The following is a 19,713-nucleotide window of genomic DNA, read 5'->3' as shown; positions in this document are numbered from 1 at the left end:
GAATACTAAAATATGTCCCGTGTAGTACCATATTTTGAAATAAGTGAATGCTGTTCACGAGTGTCATAAATAAGAGTCATCTGAAGATGACATATCCCCCTGGCCCCCACATATTTGAAAGGTCAAATCATCTGTTACTTGATGATTTTTTTAGACTAGGTCTGAATTGTTTCCATGGAAGTCATGATAAATATACATGATTCATGATACTGTGCTTATCAATTATGGATCTATAAAGAGAGAACACTAACGATTTCCTGTGTAATACCATATTTATGAAACATGTGAATGCTATTCACGAGTGTCATAAAAAAGATATTACATCAGGCACAGTATAGTATCATATTTATTACTCAGCCAACTTCTTTCCTAAGAATTCAACAAGTGTAAAGACGAATCAAGCCAGGTCTAATACTACTGTAACAGAGGTATTAGCATTGTGATGTCATAACTGTAGACAACTTTGACGTCATACTAAGGCATCACGCTATGTTATTACACATTATTACACAATGTGTAATAACACTGTAAAATTATTAAACAGTGATATCTTCAACAGGTGAAGAATAAGATCATATGATATAAAGTCCACTGTTGAGTCAAGGATGAAGGCACCCGTGAAGCTCCTTGTGAGGATTGGTTTTCAGTAACCCAGACTCACTGACTTGGCTGTCATCATATCCAAGTTGCGTAGATCAGTGTTCATGCTGTTGATCACTGAATTATCTGGAGCAACCTCCGTCAATTACCAACTGCTGCCACATAGTTGGAATATTGCTGAATGAGCTTTAAACAACAAACCAACCAAACCCCACAATGACCCCTTTCAAAACCACAGTCTCCTCGTTAAAGCACTCATGTTCAAGTCATTAGAAAAAGCAGATCGAGAAATCTGTAAAAAATGTTGATCATGTTGAAATGACTATCTAGTGATAATTCAGTAGTAATGAACTACAGACCTCTGTCTTATAGCTAGAATACTGCTGTGTGCATTGTAAAACAATAAAGTTAGGCCTACGTTAGGATTTGACTTCAGCAATTGCGCTCATAATAAGAGGCAACTAATAGGATTGGCTAGTCTGCCTTATTGACTTTGTTGATGCATGTCAGCGTATTGGAATTGTTCAGATTCAGGCTTATGCTATCAGTAACTGGGTCATTTTAATATTAAGTGTATATTTACACTGATGATATCAATCACCAGATTGTCCAGTCCAGACTTAATTATAAAGCTGAAATATTGCTTAGTTAATAAAAATAAAAGAGCCATCAGAAGATGACATATCAAATAGCACCCCCCAAATTTGAAAGAACAAATCATCTGACAGTTACCTCAAGTCCAATTTGATTTTTTAGGACTACATCCTAATCGTTTCCATGGAAATCATGAAAAATATAAATGCCAAAAATCAGCAAATAGCAAAAAGAATCAATTTGAAATCTGCTTGATTTATAAAGATATTGAGTGTTTATTGAGTTGTGATCCAGAAATGTAGCCCATCCATCCAAAAGTCCAAACCATGGAATACAAGAAGGATGGACAGAGGACCAAAGGAGAGATAGACTAGGCATCTCTATATCCCCCTGCTCTACCTGCCGGGGGATAAAAAAAGAGAAAAAAACCCCTAAACCTCAAGAATTAATCCTTCTAAGAGAAGTTCAAAGATATTACCTGTTCCTCCTTTGGTGTCTTGCTTACTCCATATCGCCTGCAGAGAAAAACATGTCATTACTGATTCATCCTTAACTTTCTTCAGTTTGTCTCAAACAGCACCTCCACATCTGTCATTTAGACCTAAATTTATCAGTTAGACAAAGTAATGATTCCCATCAATGCTTTTTAATTATGGCTGGATTTACCACAGCAATTTGGTTTTTCCTGTTATTACAATGACAGTCTAATATTGTTTTCAAGATTATGGCTGTTACATAATGACAAATTGAACATAGTGTTCAAGATTATGGCTGTTACATAATGACAAATTGAAGACAGTGTTCAAGATTATGGCTGTTACATAATGACAAATTGAAGACAGTGTTCAAGATTATGGCTGTTACATAATGACAAATTGAAGACAGTGTTCAAGATTATTGCTGTTAAAAAATGATAACACTGATTGTGTTACAGTGAGTGAGTAAGTATATGAGCTTGCAGCAATATTTCAGCAATATCAATGTGAATGGCATTGTACCAATCTGGAGAATTAAGCCTGGGTCTTTGGTCATATGAGCCAACCCTTTAACCACTCGGCCACCCTACTGCCTTGCCTTGTTATAGTTGACCCAATCTTGTTTTCATTATCCCTTTCACAATCTATTGTGACCACAGTGCATTTGAGTTGCTAGACAATCGAGACTGGGATATAGAAAAAAGACCATAATATGAAATTCAACCACCTGAAAAACTAGGCAAGATATGTCACAGTAACGAAACATGTTAAAGAAGACGTTATCCATAAAATCTGTCTTGTAAGACCATTATATGTTTTGAGATTTTTTTCTTGAACAGTAAAACGTTTGGTTAAAAAAAATACTTGAAAAAAATTGACACAAATTTAGAAACAAATGTGGAGAAATGAGGTGGGTTGTTCCAAAAAATAAGAAAACACCCCAAAAGGACAAATGGAATATCCCTGTCACAGTATCCTCCTGTAGATGAACATGTTGATCTAACCCAGGTCACGATGACCTGTTTCACAGGATCAATATTTGTCACGAGTACTCCAGCTGTTTATTGTTTTTTTCTCAAATGTTGAAAAGGTAATCATTATACTTCACCAGGACTAGCTATCACCTCTGTCATGTTTACATATTCATGCAAGAGTTTTCCAAGCTATCCAGACAGTTTGGCAGTTAACTTCAAACCAGATTTATTTTCAGGAAATCCACATGAATTCTTATCACTGTTTAAATTTAGTTACTGTGATTTTTCTAAAATATCAGATATGTGCCAACATCTGTTGTGTTCAGCCCTGAAGTGCTGAAGTATACAGCCTTGGCACAGTGGCTCACTTTTAGTCAATTGTTTAAAATGCAAATGGTTACTGTCAGAGCCATTATCCAAATATTTTCAGCAAATATTGTAAACTGTAATGATTAACAAAACGGAAAAAAAATATTTCCAACAATCATTCGAGAGAGAATTTTTTTCAAGCTTTATAGCAATGTGATTCCCAAATGCTACCTAATGTTTCAGAGACAGCCGGGCATGCTTTTATTCGATTTGGTGGTGTTCTGATGATGTCATGGCTGATTTGATGAGCATATGTTCTGGCTGTATTCGGGGTGTATTTGAGATACATTCAAACTGTAGTCCAACTTTAATAGAAACAACCCATTACATTTGAAGAATATTCCATGTGAAGTCCAGCAGCAATCTAGATACATTCAAACTGTAGTCCAACTTTAATAGAAACAACCCATTACATTTGAAGAATATTCCATGTGAAGTCCAGCAGCAATCTAGATGCATTCAAACTTTAGTCCAACTTTAATAGAAACAACCCATTACATTTGAAGAATATTCCATGTGAAGTCCAGCAGCAATCTAGATGCATTCAAACTGTAGTCCAACTTTAACAGAAACAACCCATTACATTTGAAGAATATTCCATGTGAAGTCCAGCAGCAATCTAGATGCATTCAAACTGTAGTCCAACTTTAATAGAAACAACCCATTACATTTGAAGAATATTCCATGTGAAGTCCAGCAGCAATCTAGATGCATTCAAACTTTAGTCCAACTTTAATAGAAACAACCCATTACATTTGAAGAATATTCCATGTGAAGTCCAGCAGCAATCTAGATACATTCAAACTGTAGTCCAACTTTAATAGAAACAACCCATTCAAGACATTCTGACAGGATCTGACGTGGCTTGTCTTTTCTATTCTCCCTCCTTTACGTTCAGAATACTCAGAATGCAGTTTGAATGCAGTAAGAATACTTAGAATGCAGTTTTAAAATGCAGTATGAATCCACAGAATGCAGTTAGAATGCACTTCAAGTGCTGTTCGATATTTTTCCATTTTGAATGCACCTCAAAAGTTTTGAACATGTTCAAAACATTCCGGCATGTTACAAGAATTGACCCAAACAGTTGGAATGCATTTGGAATCCAGTAAGAAGTTTTAGAATTCAGTTCGAATTTCCAGGAATCTCCAGAAATTTTCATTCCGACAGCATTCCAGCTGATTCTGCCTCAAGTGTCAAGGGGGTATCCAGTAATTGCTCTTGAAAGATGATTATTGTATGACAAAAATTTCCATGTGTACAATTTTCACTTCATAAAAAAAAAACAGCTGGAAACAAACACTAACAATCTGCGTGATGCAGGAGGATTGTCAAAATTAATGGTGTACAGTGGTTTATGGACCATCCAGAAACATGTCAAAATCATGTATGGGGCAACTGCATTGTGCATGTTCACCCCATGAGCCAGACATCTGGGCTGGTAACTTCAAAACGTTACCAGCCCAAAACAGATTTAACCAGACCAGACAATCCAAAGAAAATAACTCAGTATTTAGTTACAATAAATATTTTTATGAAACTTGTATTTACTGTCTGTCTGCAATAGTCATTATTACTACTCAGATGTATGGTATATGTTACCTACAATTTCTACCAGACCATTGGGCTGGCTCGCTGTAAATTGAGACCGTTCATCAGAAAGATAGACTTCTGAAGTATAGGAGTCACCTTTGCGCTATGATCGTTTTGCAAAGCGAGGCCCTGGATTATAATTATCTCTAGACAACAAAATCTTCCATACGCACCTGCCATATTCCAGAAGTGTCGAGTGGACTCTCGTCTCCTCATTCATAAGCTTGGCATTGTCGCTACGTCGATACTGCCGCTGGGGCTTATACACATCCTGCACAGAAAACAATCATGAGTCCATGGTTTAATTTTTAGCAATACACGTATTCCACCAAATCACAGCTGGGGACTCCAGAATTTGGCTTTCCACATTGAACCCATGTGTGGAATCAAACCCAGGTCTTTGGCATCATGGGCTAATACTTTATCCATTAGGCTAACCTTCCACCCCACACAGAAAACAAAAGGTGCTACACCTTTCAAACCAACCTGTGAAGATCTGCTTTAAACTGGTGTTTAGTAACCTAATCTTGTCATACAAGGTGACTATGATGCTCGTGATATTGATCACTGGATTGTCTGGTCCTTCACCCACCCAACTATTGACAAAGTTTTGGGTTACAGTTCTCACCTTCACTCCCCCAACTGTTGACAAAGCTTTGGGTTTCACTTCTTCAAAAGCTTGATCCTGCAACAAATAAAAAAGATTTTTTATATATACATTCATTCATGGAATTTTTGAGGATTGGATTTATTGAATCAATTCATTCAAGACAATAATGCTTACAAATACAATACAATAGCATTGTCACTAAAGTGACATAATCCCCCCACTGCAAATTATCAAAATGAACTTAAAAAGTTATGAAAATGAAGGTAGTAGTTTAAGATGAATTTGACTGCACCTTCCATAGATGAATAATGGTGATGAATAAGAAAATTCAGTGACCAGTTCTTGAAGTATCGTGTTGACAAGCTTGACATGTAGGTAAACATACTGAAATCTTGAAAATAATGTGAAAGTCACCAAAACTGATTGGGCCCCACACCTTCCCTAGAATAAGCCTGGTGTTGAATATGAAGAAAATTTCTGGGGATGGTTCTTCAGATATCTCGATGACAATGGTAAAAGGTTAAAGTCCCCTTGTGACCTTAAAGAGAAGGTGAAGGTCACCAAACCTGACTGAGACCTGTCTTTTACTATGATGAACCTAGGTACCATATATGAAAAGAATCTAGAGAATGGTTCTTGAAAACCTAATACTATATCCCCCGCTTTCACACTTAACGTGTGGTAGGGGACAAAAAGATGAATGGACATGCACCTCTTTTGTGAAACAGTCACACATGGCTTTGGTGCTGCCGTTGACAATTATACAAAGAAACCTGCTAATGGTGGATCACATCTTTTGGTCTAATATATATTAGCAAGTTCACTTCTGTGAACAGTATTTCAGCTCATACTGTGATGAAGTGTTCGACATTTTAGTTATATCACGGCAGTTCAACTTGAAGTAGGAGGAACAGCAGTCATTGTGCATTATGTGAACCCTGCAATTATTGATATGCATAATTGATAGAATTATGACTGGGGTGGATATGGGTTTAGAAACTTCAGTGGATCCTGACACACATAAGGGAGATAACTGCTCAGTTAACTAATGCTGAGACCAATGCTCTCCCCTTGGTTTAGGATCTAGGTTTATGTTTTCTACCTGTATGAGACATATGTATTTCTTGCATCATACTTCACTGTGTAATTCTGCATTGGTGAGTGAGTGAGTGAGTTAGGTTTTACACAATAGAAATAGGCTTCACACATTATTCCCATGTGGGGAATCAAACCTGGATCTTCTGTGTGATGGGAACACTTTAACCATAAGGTTATCCCACCATATTCAGCATCCCTAACTCTGTATCATGCAACAATGTGATAGCAGCCTGCACATAGCTTAGGCAGTCTGGCAAACAGGGGGTGGATATCATAAGCATAACGCGAAAGAACTTGTGACCACACAAGTCATACAGCCAAGCCAGCTGACTGAGTTTAGTTGTCACTAACAATGATCTGTTTGTTAGTTAGTGAGACATAAAACCAGATCTAGTCTGTTCCGTCTTAAGAAGTCTCACAGTAGTAGGGGCAGTGGGGTAGCCTAGTGGTTAAAGTGTTCACTTGTCATGCCGAAGACCCGGGTTCGATTCCCTATATGGGTACAATGTGTGAAGCCTATTTTCTGGAGTCTCCTGTGGTGATATATGCTGGAATATTGCTAAAGGCGGTGTAAAACTAAACTCGCTCACTCACTCACTCACACCAGTACACATACATTGGTTTTCACCAACCCATGCTTGTTGTAAGAGGTATCTAATGGGATTGGGTGGTCAGGCTTATTGACTTGATTGACATGTCATCGTATACCTGTTGAGCAGATTGATGCTCTTGACGCTGATCACTGGATTGACTGGTTCAGACTTGATTATTTACAGGCCGCCACCATAAAGCTAGAATAATACTGAGGTGGTGCCAAACAGACAGACAACCAACCTTTTACCAAATGGATCTATAGCTGATATTGAGAAAGAAATGTTGCATAGCATAAAAAAAATGTAGCACAATTTCATCAATCTTGTTGTGAAATCAGGAAACATAAAACGACACCAGCTGAGATGTCATGTTGACTGCGTAAAGGGCTAAATATATCATCACACTGTTCACCCAACACGGAGGCCGTGATGCAGCATTAGCCATAATCCTTGCCCTGCCTTTAATCCTTTTCAGATCTCAGCGACTGTTGAGATTGAAAAGATATTAGAATACTTCTGTCTACTTTTGGGCTCATCCAATGACTCATACCAGGAAAAGCTGTATATGATTTAAAAGAAAAATTGGTGGGGGGGGGAGAAACAATATTTCACTGTAATATTTTAGAAAGCGCACAAAATAAGAATTGCATTTTTTTATTTGGTGACAAAACAGCAATAAAGCCAACTCACTTTCCCAATATCCTTTTAAACAAATGTTTTCCCCTAAAATATGAAAACACTAAAATCTTAATGAAATGGTAGTAAAATCATTCTGGTGCTCTTAAGAAAATCAAATTGCTGCTGTCTACAACCATTGAATCAAGTGAGTGAGTGAGTGAGTGAGTGAGTGAGTTTAGTTTTACGCCGCACTCAGCAATATTCCAGCTATATGGCAGCGGTCTGTAAATAATCAAGTATGGACCAGACAATCCAGTGATCAACAACATGAGCATCGATCTGCGCATTTGGGAACCGATGACATGTGTCAACCAAGTCAGCGTGCCTGACCACCCGATCCTGTTAGTCGCCTCTTACGACAAGCTGAGTCACCTTCTATGGCAAGCATGGGTTGCTGAAGGCCTGTTCTACCCCAGGACCTTCACGGGTCTTGAATCAAGTCATGGCCTGATTATAAGAAGATGCAACCAGAGTGTACCTAGCCTAACGAGCTCTAATACCACTTTCTGCTCTTACTAATCAGCTATCACAAGGTGTCAACCAGGTCATGCTTGATGAGAGAGAGAGTGAGTATGATTTTATGCTGCTTTTAGCAATGTTCCATGTGCTAAATGACAGTACCAACCCATTCACAGATGACAAGTGCTTGATAACAGACACTCAAGCATTTGTCACCCATACACCCATGGTGCCCAGCTGATATACACTGCAGGTATCCATGACAACCATGGGTTCCAGGGAGATGAATTGTGTTCCAAAACTTTCACACGTACTTGATAATGATATATAACGATAACTGTGCTATGATATGAATGCAAATTGTTTACTCCCACCCAATGACACCTCATATCTCTGTAGCTCAAAACTACGCAGCGGTGATAAGTCGTGGCAGCCGAGGAGTATAAAACTATGTTGTGCATTTGCAGGTATTTCAAGGCCACGTAGGTAAGGCAATAATCACGTGATTGTCAGTCAGATACTGCTCCGATAACATACAGTCACAGCATCCTCAAAAGTTGCATTCATGAAATATTTCACTGTCAACTGTCTCCAAAGAAAATTTCAAATAGATACTAATGCCCTTTTTTTTTTTGCATAGATTTACATCTTTAATATGTTAGGTTTACCACATATGGAAGAAGACTGAAAAATCTGGCTATCAAAAACCACCCTTATCACCAAATAGAAAAGTCAACCATCTTAAGAAGAAAAAACTTACTTAAGGGAAGTGAGGTGATGAAAGAACTGGAAGGGAACACAAATATGTATGGTATGGATTTACTTCTTTATTTACAACATGATGTTTCTGAGCTACTTTTTACCACCTTCATCAAGTGATTAATAATAAGAAAGAAAATCCATACTTTGCATTGTAATACATGTATGAATACACATCTCACACCTGTCAAATATTTCTAAAGCTTCTAAGACATTTTCTAAAAAATCAATGGCCCCCAAAATAAACCTTAATTATTGGAATCTGATGAAGGAGGAAGGATATGCTGTAAAATGTTGCATTCCTTGTGATAAAGAAGTTGACAGACATAAATCCCTCTTTTTTATGGGTAATGCTTCTAAATGCCATTCAAAGACCTGACTGAAATAAACCTATGATGCCTTTTCTTCGAAACAAACGTCCAGTCATATATAGATATATCTCATTTTCTGTCTCCTTAATCTTGCCATGAGCTAACTTTATACAACTAATCAAACATTAATAAAATGGTCAATCCTTACTGAAATAACAAAATGCTTGGTGTTAAATTTAGAACATGAAGGTGGAGGGATTGTTGTCAAATCCCTCTTGAAGCCACTATTTTACGCATAAATGGTTGTAGTTGAGATTAAGGAAGTTGGCAAAATTTACAAAGAAAGGGGTGTTAGTTTTGAATCCAAATTATTCCATGAACCACAAAAAAACAAATTATGCCACAAATAATCACCCAGTTAAATTTTACAGCATATGCAATGAATTATCAATTTAAACCATTTTCATACATGACTAAGTTTATGCATACATCTTCTAAAGTCTTAAATGAAATATTGAATCTTAAATTAAAACTATTTGCTATTAATAAAACAGAAATCCAGATGTTAACTTCAAAACATCAAGCATCCTGCACAGTCACAATATTGATTCTGGCAATGTGCCACATGTCTCACCTCAGCTGACCTGCCTCATTTGCATAATATATATGTCGGCTATCATCCGTCTGGTCACACCACCATGTGTGTGGTGAGATAATCGTGTCAGTACACTTCACTCCTCTCAACGTGGTTCTATATTTACATGCTGGGAGTGACATTTATTCCGGCAAAAACTTGTCTCATTCAAAATATTTTCCTGAAGGCAAGTTTTCTGTAATGTTAAATCATCCATATGGTTGCTATGTGTGGACATGTGGTGTGGATGTTTTCATGACTTGACAAATAAAGTGTTTGTGATAGTGTTGTCATGTTTTAGTGTAGACATATTTTTATCAATGTAGTAGACATATTTAAGTGCCTTTCTTCTATATTTTACATTATTCTAATTCTGATTACATACTGTTCCAGTTTAATCTGAAGATCTATGAAATCAGACTTTATGCTCGGTATACTTTATCATGTTTATTTTGTTGTCACTAACATTTTTTTGAATTTGAATCTCTGTTAGAGGTGGTGACAAGCAGCCAGGGAATTCCTTGTCCTCTTGGAGAAAAAACTTATGAAAGGATTCAGTTTTTTTAAACAAGAAACAACTGTCACACTGTCATGGGCTTCACACATTGTACCCTTTTGGGGATTCAAACCCAGGCCTTTGGCGTGATGAGCGAATGCTTTAACCACGCAGCTGCCCCTTCCCTCCCACTGCAACGTGAGTGGGTTTTAGTTTTATGCCCTTGCATACAAGAAAGTATACACTGTGAAAACATGCCATACCAGAGATTCATGCAACGTATAGTCCGTTTGGCTCAAATTGTCAAAAGTGAATCGATGAAATTGCAATGTAACTCAAAAAATGAATAAACACAACATACTCAATGAAACGCTGATCATAATCAAAACATTGTAACAACACTGCGAGGTTTTTGCAGAATTTTTGTTTGAATAATAAAGAAGTTGTTTAACAAATTATCATTAAAATATTGACACAGCTAACTATTTGTGATGAGGGAGGTGTGCAGAGAAAGGGGCAGCCAGGTGTGCGAGAAAGCATACATACAGCACAGCACAGGTTAATGAATAAATAAATTTCTTGGCACTTGTGCACATGCTTCTCGAACACTTGGCTGTGCCTTTCTCTGCACTTCTCCCTCAAAATAGACAGTGAACTGTGTCAATATTTTCTTATTTTAAGAAAAAATATTCTGCAAAAAAACTCACAGAGTTGGTATGATGTTCTGATTATGATCAGCATTTCATTGAGTATGTTATGTTTATTAGTTTTCAATCTAGACTGCAATTCATCTGTCAGGCTTATGAGCCGAACGGACTGTAGGAAGATATGACAGGAGCAGCCCCTATGGGAAGAGAATGATCAGTGATAATACAATCCATATCTGCATACCAAGCAAAGCAAAGACTTCTCAAAGAATGGACTGGATGAACCACTTAACATAGAATTTATCATGGTTATATCTGCTAAAATGTGACATGTGACTCACAATAGTATAGCACTTTGCCAGGAGATGTTTAAACATTTTCAAACTGATCTTTCAATCCTCCAGTTTTGTAAATACAAAAAGAGGTCAATTACAGAATGAGGTTGGATACATCTGTAAAAATATTAGTACAAGTTCAGAAGCAAGAGTGACGAACAATGTTTAATAAGCCATGATACAGTTATCTGAAAGTTATCCTTGACACTGTTAAAGTGTCTAAATCAAGACAGCCACTGTGCAAAAATATCTAACGACCACAAATGTGTAGCCAAGCCACGTGAGACTTAATTGTAATTATTCAATTTGCATTCTTAATCCTTATCACAACTGAATTATGCATTGTCTTGTGAGCCACCCTGTACCATACTGTCACTGTCATTAATTACTGTATATGGCATTTATAGCCTTCCTGACCATCCCCCTTGGCCGTGTCTGTCATAACATCAACTTTTGCTGTTGTGTCTCTATCTGTCCATTGTTGAGTCTTCACCCATCAATGTTGTCAAAAACTGTAGATATGCTCACATCTCCATTGTCAAACAGTTCAGTATTCCGACTGTCTGTGTTGAGACAACCATGAGCAGGATGTCGCTCGTAGGAAATGCCCTGGGGTTGAGCAGGAATTCTGCTCTCCTCATTAAATCTGAGCATCCAGCTCATTTCTATCTTGTATATTTGTTTGCCATGTCTTGTGTAACCAACTGAAGAAGTTTGAACTCATCCCTTCGTCTTCATCAATGTACATATCCTAATTCTGAGCAAATTCTCCTGTTGACCACATCTAGATCATTCACAGCACTCCCAGAATAATGAACTGAAGTTTATTTTTCTAATTATTATTGTGCATAATTTTATCACAAATATCAGAATATTTACTTTAGAATTAACCTCTTTGTATTTCTGAATTGCAGCCACAAAACTTACAAAACCTCTGTCTTCTACAATTACTAAATGTTCAACTAAAATTGATGAGCTGGTGTAAGATTGTTTTGAAAGAAAATATATGTTTGGCAGATGTTGGTCAGTGTTTATTGATCCAAACATGGACCAGTGTTTAATGATCCAAACATGGACCAGTGTTTAATGGTCCAAACATGGACCAGTGTTAACAATTAAACAACTAAAACAGGGACAAGTGCTTCATGAACATAACAGGGACCAGTGTTTAACAAACGTAACAGGAACCAGTGTTTAAGAATCCAAACAGGGCCAGGGGTAACAACTCAACAACTAAAACAGAGACAAGTGCTTTATGAACATAACAGGGACCGGTGCTTAACAAACATAACAGGGACCAGTGTTTAATGAACATAAAAGGGACCAGTGTTTAATGAACATAACAGGTACCAGTGTTTAACAGTCCTAGGTGGGACCAGTTTTTAACAATCCAAGCAGGGGCCAGTGTTTAACAATCCAAGCAGGGGCCAGTGTTTAACAATCCAAACAGGGACCGGTGTTTCACAAACATAAAAGGGACCAGTGTTTAATGAACATAAAAGGGACCAGTGTTTAATGAACATAACAGGGACCAGTGATTAACAAAGGTAACAGGAACCAGTGTTTAATGAACGTAGCAGGGACCAGTGATTAACAAAGGTAACAGGAACCAGTGTTTAATGAACATAGCAGGGACCAGTGATTAACAAAGGTAACAGGAACCAGAGTTTAATGAACATAGCACTATTAGCAGGGACCAGTGTTTAACAAACATAACAGGGACCAGTGTTTAACAAACATAACAGGGACCAGTGTTTAACAATCATGATTCCTCCAGAGCAAAGCAAAAAAGTTGACTGTCGACAAGAGTTAATAGCTGTGACAAGACTGGGAGGGGCTACACACAGATAAACCATCAGTCCCAGTTTACAACCAGAAGCCAGGAAGGATATACTATCGTATACTATGTCTGGATTCCATATCTGACCTCTGACCTCAAGTTCAAGTCACAATGAGTGACAAACAGTGGTTGTGTCTGACTAAGAGAGATTGCAACCAGCCAATCACACCTCCTTGTCCTTGGATGTTATCTCCTTTCAAATCACTTGCACTCTGTCACATACACACCAGAAACAAATCTGTGGTGATACCAAAAACTCCAATATAACTGGAAAAAAACATATTGAGGTAGACTGTAATTGAATTTGAGATCCAGATCAGTGAGTGAGTGAGTTTAGTTTTATGCAGCACTCAGCAACATTCTAGCTAAATAGCGACAGTCCATAAAGATCCATATCAATTTCTTGATACATAGTATAATGAGTAAGTGAATGAGTGAGTGAGTGAGTGAATTAGTGAGTGAGTGTGTGAGTGAGTATGGTTTTAGGATACCTTTAATAACATTCTAGCAATAACATGGCAGGGGACACTAGAAACGTATTAAAATAGTGTGGACTTCAGAAATAATTTGTCATAACCATCATATTCCATAAATATCAGCCCGTGAAGATCTGGGTTTGAACAGGTCTTCAGTAATCCATGCTTATCGTAAGAGGCGACTAATAGGATTGTGTAGTCAGACTTGCTGACTTGGTTGACACAAATTATAGTATCCCAATTGTGTAGATCAATGCTTATACTGTTGATCACTAGATCGTCTGGCCAGACTGATTTATTTACAGACCACTGTCACATACCTTAAGGATCGCTGAGTGTGGAATAAAACTGAACTCACTCACTCACTCACTGGTATGGATCTCAGATTCAATTAGTCTACCTCAATATTCACTCATTCACTCTGCAATGTCAGGATATCCAGAAATAAAGAAAATACTGTGGACTTGTGAAACAATCTGTCAAAATCATTGTTATGTTATAATATTATCTGTGACTTATAACCGTGTGTCACTAAAACAGGGCTATGGAGAGTGTATTTGTGGGTTTACACAGACATATAGCCTATCTGCTGTTTAACTGATATCACTTTCCGGTATATACCAGAACTAACCGCTTCATACATGATAATTTGACACTGTGACACATGTATCCAGTCATGTGTTTGACCGATATCACAGTCAAACTGACTGTATGCATGAGGGTAGTCAGGGCACATTGTAGTCAGGTCACAGTGCAGTCAGGTCATATTGCAGTCTGGTTACATTGTAGTTTGGCTACAGGGGAATTAGGTCACACTGTAGTCAAGTCACAGTGTAGTCAGGTCACAATGTAGTCAGGTCATATTGTACTCTAATCACATTGTAGTCAAGTAAAAGGACATTTTGGTCACATTGTAATCAAGTCAAAGGACATTAAGGTCACATTGTTGTCAGGTCATACTGTAGTTTGGTCACAGGGCAGTCAGGTCACATCATAGTCAGGTAACATTGAAGTCAGGTAACATTGTAGTCAGGTCTCAGAAATAAGTTATACATCAGTTTTATACTCTAGAAGAACACTTATTGATTCTTGCTCACCTATTATCTTAGATCAAAATAGAAAAAACTAAAATATTTTTATTTGATATACATGCGCACAGAAAGAAACAGTCAGATAGACTGATGTACAGACAGTCAGATGGGCAGACAGACAGACATGAACCCATCACTTACAAACATGATATACACACACATGACAAAGTACACACATGCAGGCATGCACCTACCTACACATGCATGTACACACACATGCATACATGAATGTGACAGAGGCACACAATCACATCAATATCTCGCATTCATTCACCCACTTCCTGCATGTGGCATTCTATAATACTCTGTCAGCGTGTGGGGTAGCAGAGTGGTTAAAGCATTCGCTCATCAAAACAAAGACCTGGGTTCGATTCCCGTAAGGGCATGTGTGAAACCCATTTGTGGTGTTGCTGCAGAGACATCCACGGAATATGGCTACAAGGGGCGTAAAGGTAAGCTCTGTCACTCACTGTCAGAAAATGCTCCAAGTACTTGTATGTAAACATCAGGAGAAGGGTCTGTTTTGTTATCAGAGGCTTAAGGAGTTACCCTACCTTCCCTAAATACAACCCACTATCTATGTAACCATGACAACATGACATTCCATAGTCATGTTCAAAGATAAGATGCATTCAGATTTTTTTGAATGACATACCAAAGTTTTCTGAGATAGTGTTCAGGTCACCTGTTCAGAATATGTTCTAGAAGACAGGTCAAGGTTAAACTTAATCCACCAGCATTCACCATTCAGTGAGTGAGTGAGCATTTTACCAATGGTTAAACAGACACTGTGTGATTGAAATATTCAATCAGGCCACAAAATGTAATCTGACAATGTGCCACACATTGCTCAACACATGATTTCTGAAAACATGCTGGTTGTACTGAGGCACAACATAGTCTACTCTGCCCAGGAAAAGTGTACCTGTGTACTCTGAGGTTTAAGTAGATTGTACTTCAAATAAAGACCATGATTTCTGTAATCATGTTTGTCTTCTTGTCTGAACATCAATGATATAAGGCAACCTGGACTATGCATTTCAGACCACATACTGCCATTTTGCAAAAATGAGTACATAAGCTGCTGTTCTAACCATTTGGATACCCCATTGTCCAATTCACCAGAATACAGTGAGTGAGTGAGTTTAGTTTTAAGCCGCACTCAGCAATATTACAGCTATATGGCGGCGGTCTGTAAATAATCGAGTCTGGACCAGACAATCCAGTGATCAACAACATGAGCATCGATCTGCGCAATTGGGAACCGATGACATGTGTCAACCAAGTCAGCGAGCCTGACCACCCGATCCCATTAGTCGCCTCTTGCGACAAGCTGAGTCGCCTTTTATGGCAAGCATGGGTTGCTGAAGGCCTATTCTACCCCGGGACCTTCACGGGTCTCACCAGAATACAGGAAAACTGTGAAACACAGGACACACTAGTAGACAAGGTGTGTTCACTCCATTAAGTGGCAATTCTGAGATGTTCGACAGTAACATATGGACAAACTTTATGGATGAACATCTTTTTTCTGGTGATGCTACATTTTCATCAGATACCATATGCACCCTAAGCACTTCTACACACATTTTCACACATCTGCTCAAACTAGCAGCTTTCATATATGGATGAACAACTTCTTATTCAGGTGACATGACATTTCAATAAAGATTCTTGTGTCACTGTCCATTATGTGACAATGCCTCTGAAAACCAATGCTAACCTTGATCTTTACTGGAAAAAGGTAGAAGTGTTTAGGCTTTTGCTTGTGAAGCTCGTAAGCTCGTGAAGGTTTTGCTCCTAAATCTCAATGAACTTCAATTTAAACTCCATTGATTATTGTATCATTCCTAGAACTAGAAGTTATAACCTGACACTGAGGACATGAAGAGAGCTGGATGTCACAGGATCGACTGGAGCATGAGCTACCCGTGACTGTCTACAATAGATGGAACTGGGGGAGTGCGGGTGAAGTGTTGAAAGAGGTTGAAAACTTTGTGCCATGTTATTTCCACAACTAGGTGGTGCTGCACAGTGCTGACAGACGTTTGAAAGATTTGCCTTTTAAATGGCTTTTAACTTTGTGTGACTTTTGTGCTGTTTTGTGTTTTATATACTTCTATTTTATTTCTAACATGTGACCATATGCCACTTTCAAAACTGAAAAGAATTCACCTTCTGGTAGTAAAGTATTGTCATAGTCACAAGAACAAATCATAAGAAGATGTTCATAATGAGAGATATGGCAAGTTTTACTATTCACTGTTCTAGAATAGGAGAACAAGCAATGGAATGCAGCTCAAGAAAAGAAAAAAATAGCCAAATTTTTCTTGATAAACTTTCACTAGTATCTATCACCTATATCTGTACCTAAGGGTAAAGAGATATAAGATCAAATTTTCATAGTCTTCTATGCACCCTTCAGCGCAATCGTTTCAATTTCAAGCTTTGAAAAATGAAAATTCTTTCATTGAAGCCACATGTAGTTACCTTAAGATAAGTCTGTGACCTGGCCCTGATTTCTTGAAACTGGCTCAAGTTTTTGAATTTGACAATTTGAGCCACATTTTCAACACCAAAAGACGAAACAGCTCCTGTAACATATCTACCTAACTCAAATTGTCAAGTAAGTTTGAGTTAAATATCCATTTCAGTTTATTCTAGGAAATGCTCTTTATTGCTTTTTCTCAAAACTCAAACTTGAGTTTGTTTCAAGAAATCAGGGCTAGAGGAATGTTTGTTTACCTCAGGAGTAGCATAGTTCTTGTTGAACTGAGACACAGAAAACATACGAATCTGGTCACCCATTTCCTCTCGGGTCTCGATTGCACGTTTGACCAGCCACTGAAACATGAGTGAGTGAGTTTGGTTATTCGCCACTTTCGGAAATGATCCATCAATATAATGGCAGGTGACAATGAGATGGGCTCCACATACTGTACCACACATTAGGGAATAGAATTTTTAATCAACAGAGTAAAGAAGCGGAGATTTTCACTGCTTGTCCCAAACTTCAGCAGAATAACACACCTGTACAACCAGGCATATCCACCAATACAATGGCGGGTGACAACGAGATGGGCTCCACACACTGTACCACACATTAGGGAATAGAATTTTTAATCAACAGAGTAAAGAAGCGGAGATTTTCACTGCTTGTCCCAAACTTCAGCAGAATAACACACCTGTACAACTGGGTATATGTGAATAAAGTCCAGGCCTTGAATCTGATGAGGTTCGATACGATGTGGACATTTCATCTTTGGTAATACCGCCACAATCTTCTCTGTCAGAGCTCTGTTAAGAGAACCATCATGATGCTTAAAAACTGCTTTGAAATTGCTTTACTGTTTAAGAACACATCCGTGATATCTCCAGGGTATACGTTCCTATAAATCACCACTATACCCTGGATGCATCTATGGCTCAGACCGATATATTTATTACCTCCCTTAGTTGGCTTCCTATCAAATCTGGTGTCTATACTGTGAAGATGAGTGAACCAATCACAACTCACTTTCGCTTTTTGAATTATCTAAATGAGTAAACTTGGCAAAACAAACCATCCTGAGGTTCTTGCACATATATTTTTTAAGCAGCGGAAGAAATTTTTCTGTATGATTTCCCCAAAATCTGAGTTGCACTGCGAGCAAACCTTCACAGGTGCAATCGCTATCTCTTTGATACTGGCAAGCTTGGTGCAATGGGGGTTTAGCTGATTGGCTACTGTCAGAATGTGGAGCCAGGAAAGGGAGGTAATAAAATTATCAGGCCGACTCGTAGATGCATCCAGGGTATGGTGGAGACTCATCGGAATGTATACCCTGAGATATCGAGGATGAAGAACACATATGATGTAAATAATATACTCATGGAAACGAATATGGGAACATAAGAAAGTACAAGTGTTCCTTTATCTATTTCGAGAATTTCACCCAAAATGCAATACATACCTTGTGAAGAAACGTGATAAAGAATAGCAGAACACTTGTACTTTCACGATGTCTTATTCGTTTCCATGAGCTTATACGTGATATGTACATACCGGTTTTACATTCATAACACTACACATTAACAAATATAATGAAGTCTGTTCTTACATGGGATGTGTACTGGCAACATTGTTTTGAAATTTCAAAACAAATGGACTGATAACATAAAAAACAAGACTCCTTCGGCTGATAAGTCGGAGGAAAATCCCTTGGAATACAAACAAAATGATACAGTGACACCTGCCAGCACCTGCACCTGTCTAATCTGGCACAATGTCAAATCTGACATAAATTTTTGGTCCCCATTTCACAATGGTATTATAATCATAAAAACATTGTCTAATCCGGCGTCTGTCTATTCCGTATTCCAGCACGACTTTCCGGTCCCAACAAGTAATTTTGACTGTAATTAACACTCTCTTAACCGACATGGACATGAGCAGACAAAAGAGGAAGCCATAATCCAATACACTCATTAATCCACTTGTCAGGTTAGATAATCAGGTGAATAGTGAATGCGCTGTGAATCAAATGCTTGTGGGATGACCACGGTTATGCATTAACTGTTTTCAAGTGAGGGACCAAGCACCCTCTGACGACAAAGATGATTAATGACTGTAAATGGCAGCTATGTTGGAAAATGATCATCGCTCTCTAATCTGTCAGCGTGTAAACAGGCTTTTTATTTCAGTCCAGTGGGTCCTGGTTTAGACAGGTTTCACTGTCTTTGATAAACAGACTTTCCTGATAATGACTCACTCTGACCTCTGAGAAAATCCCCCAACATTCTAAAATTCAAGCAGACAAATGCCTTAAAAAGGGTAAATTTACTGACTTCTTAATAAGTTTTGATTGCTATCATTTGCAAAACCATTTTAAAATTAGGTTTTCCTTCTTTCATGTAACTAGGATGACATGTGTCAGCCAGCCTCTCTGTCCTGAGCCTCACTGCCTCATGCTATCAAAAGCCTCTTCCAGAAGTAATAAAATTATCAGGCCAACCCGTAGATGCGTCCAGGGTATAGTGGAGATTTATCAGAACGCATACCCTGGAGATATCGAGGATGGGAGTTGCTCAAGATGGAGTG

The 19,713-nt window shown here is 38.1% G+C and overlaps 1 protein-coding gene across 1 annotated transcript in view; it reads right to left on the bottom strand.

Annotated features, from left to right (window-relative positions):
- The window catches only part of LOC137255976 (coiled-coil domain-containing protein 93-like), a 56,116-nt gene that overhangs the window by 34,044 nt on the left and 2,359 nt on the right, over positions 1-19,713 (bottom strand). The window contains exons 4-8 of the mRNA XM_067793606.1: positions 17,819-17,930; positions 17,379-17,477; positions 5,235-5,291; positions 4,780-4,877; positions 1,673-1,709 (exon numbers count right to left, since the gene is read on the bottom strand). Of these exons, the coding sequence (XP_067649707.1) occupies positions 1,673-1,709; positions 4,780-4,877; positions 5,235-5,291; positions 17,379-17,477; positions 17,819-17,930 (403 nt within the window). The remainder of the gene's footprint in view (positions 1-1,672; positions 1,710-4,779; positions 4,878-5,234; positions 5,292-17,378; positions 17,478-17,818; positions 17,931-19,713) is intronic.

The sequence above is a fragment of the Haliotis asinina genome, chromosome 11 (assembly GCF_037392515.1).
Source record: "Haliotis asinina isolate JCU_RB_2024 chromosome 11, JCU_Hal_asi_v2, whole genome shotgun sequence".
Classification (NCBI taxonomy): Eukaryota; Metazoa; Mollusca; class Gastropoda; order Lepetellida; family Haliotidae; genus Haliotis; species Haliotis asinina.
The sequence above is the reverse complement of the archived record's forward strand: the minus strand, read 5'-3'. Positions and strand labels throughout refer to the sequence as shown.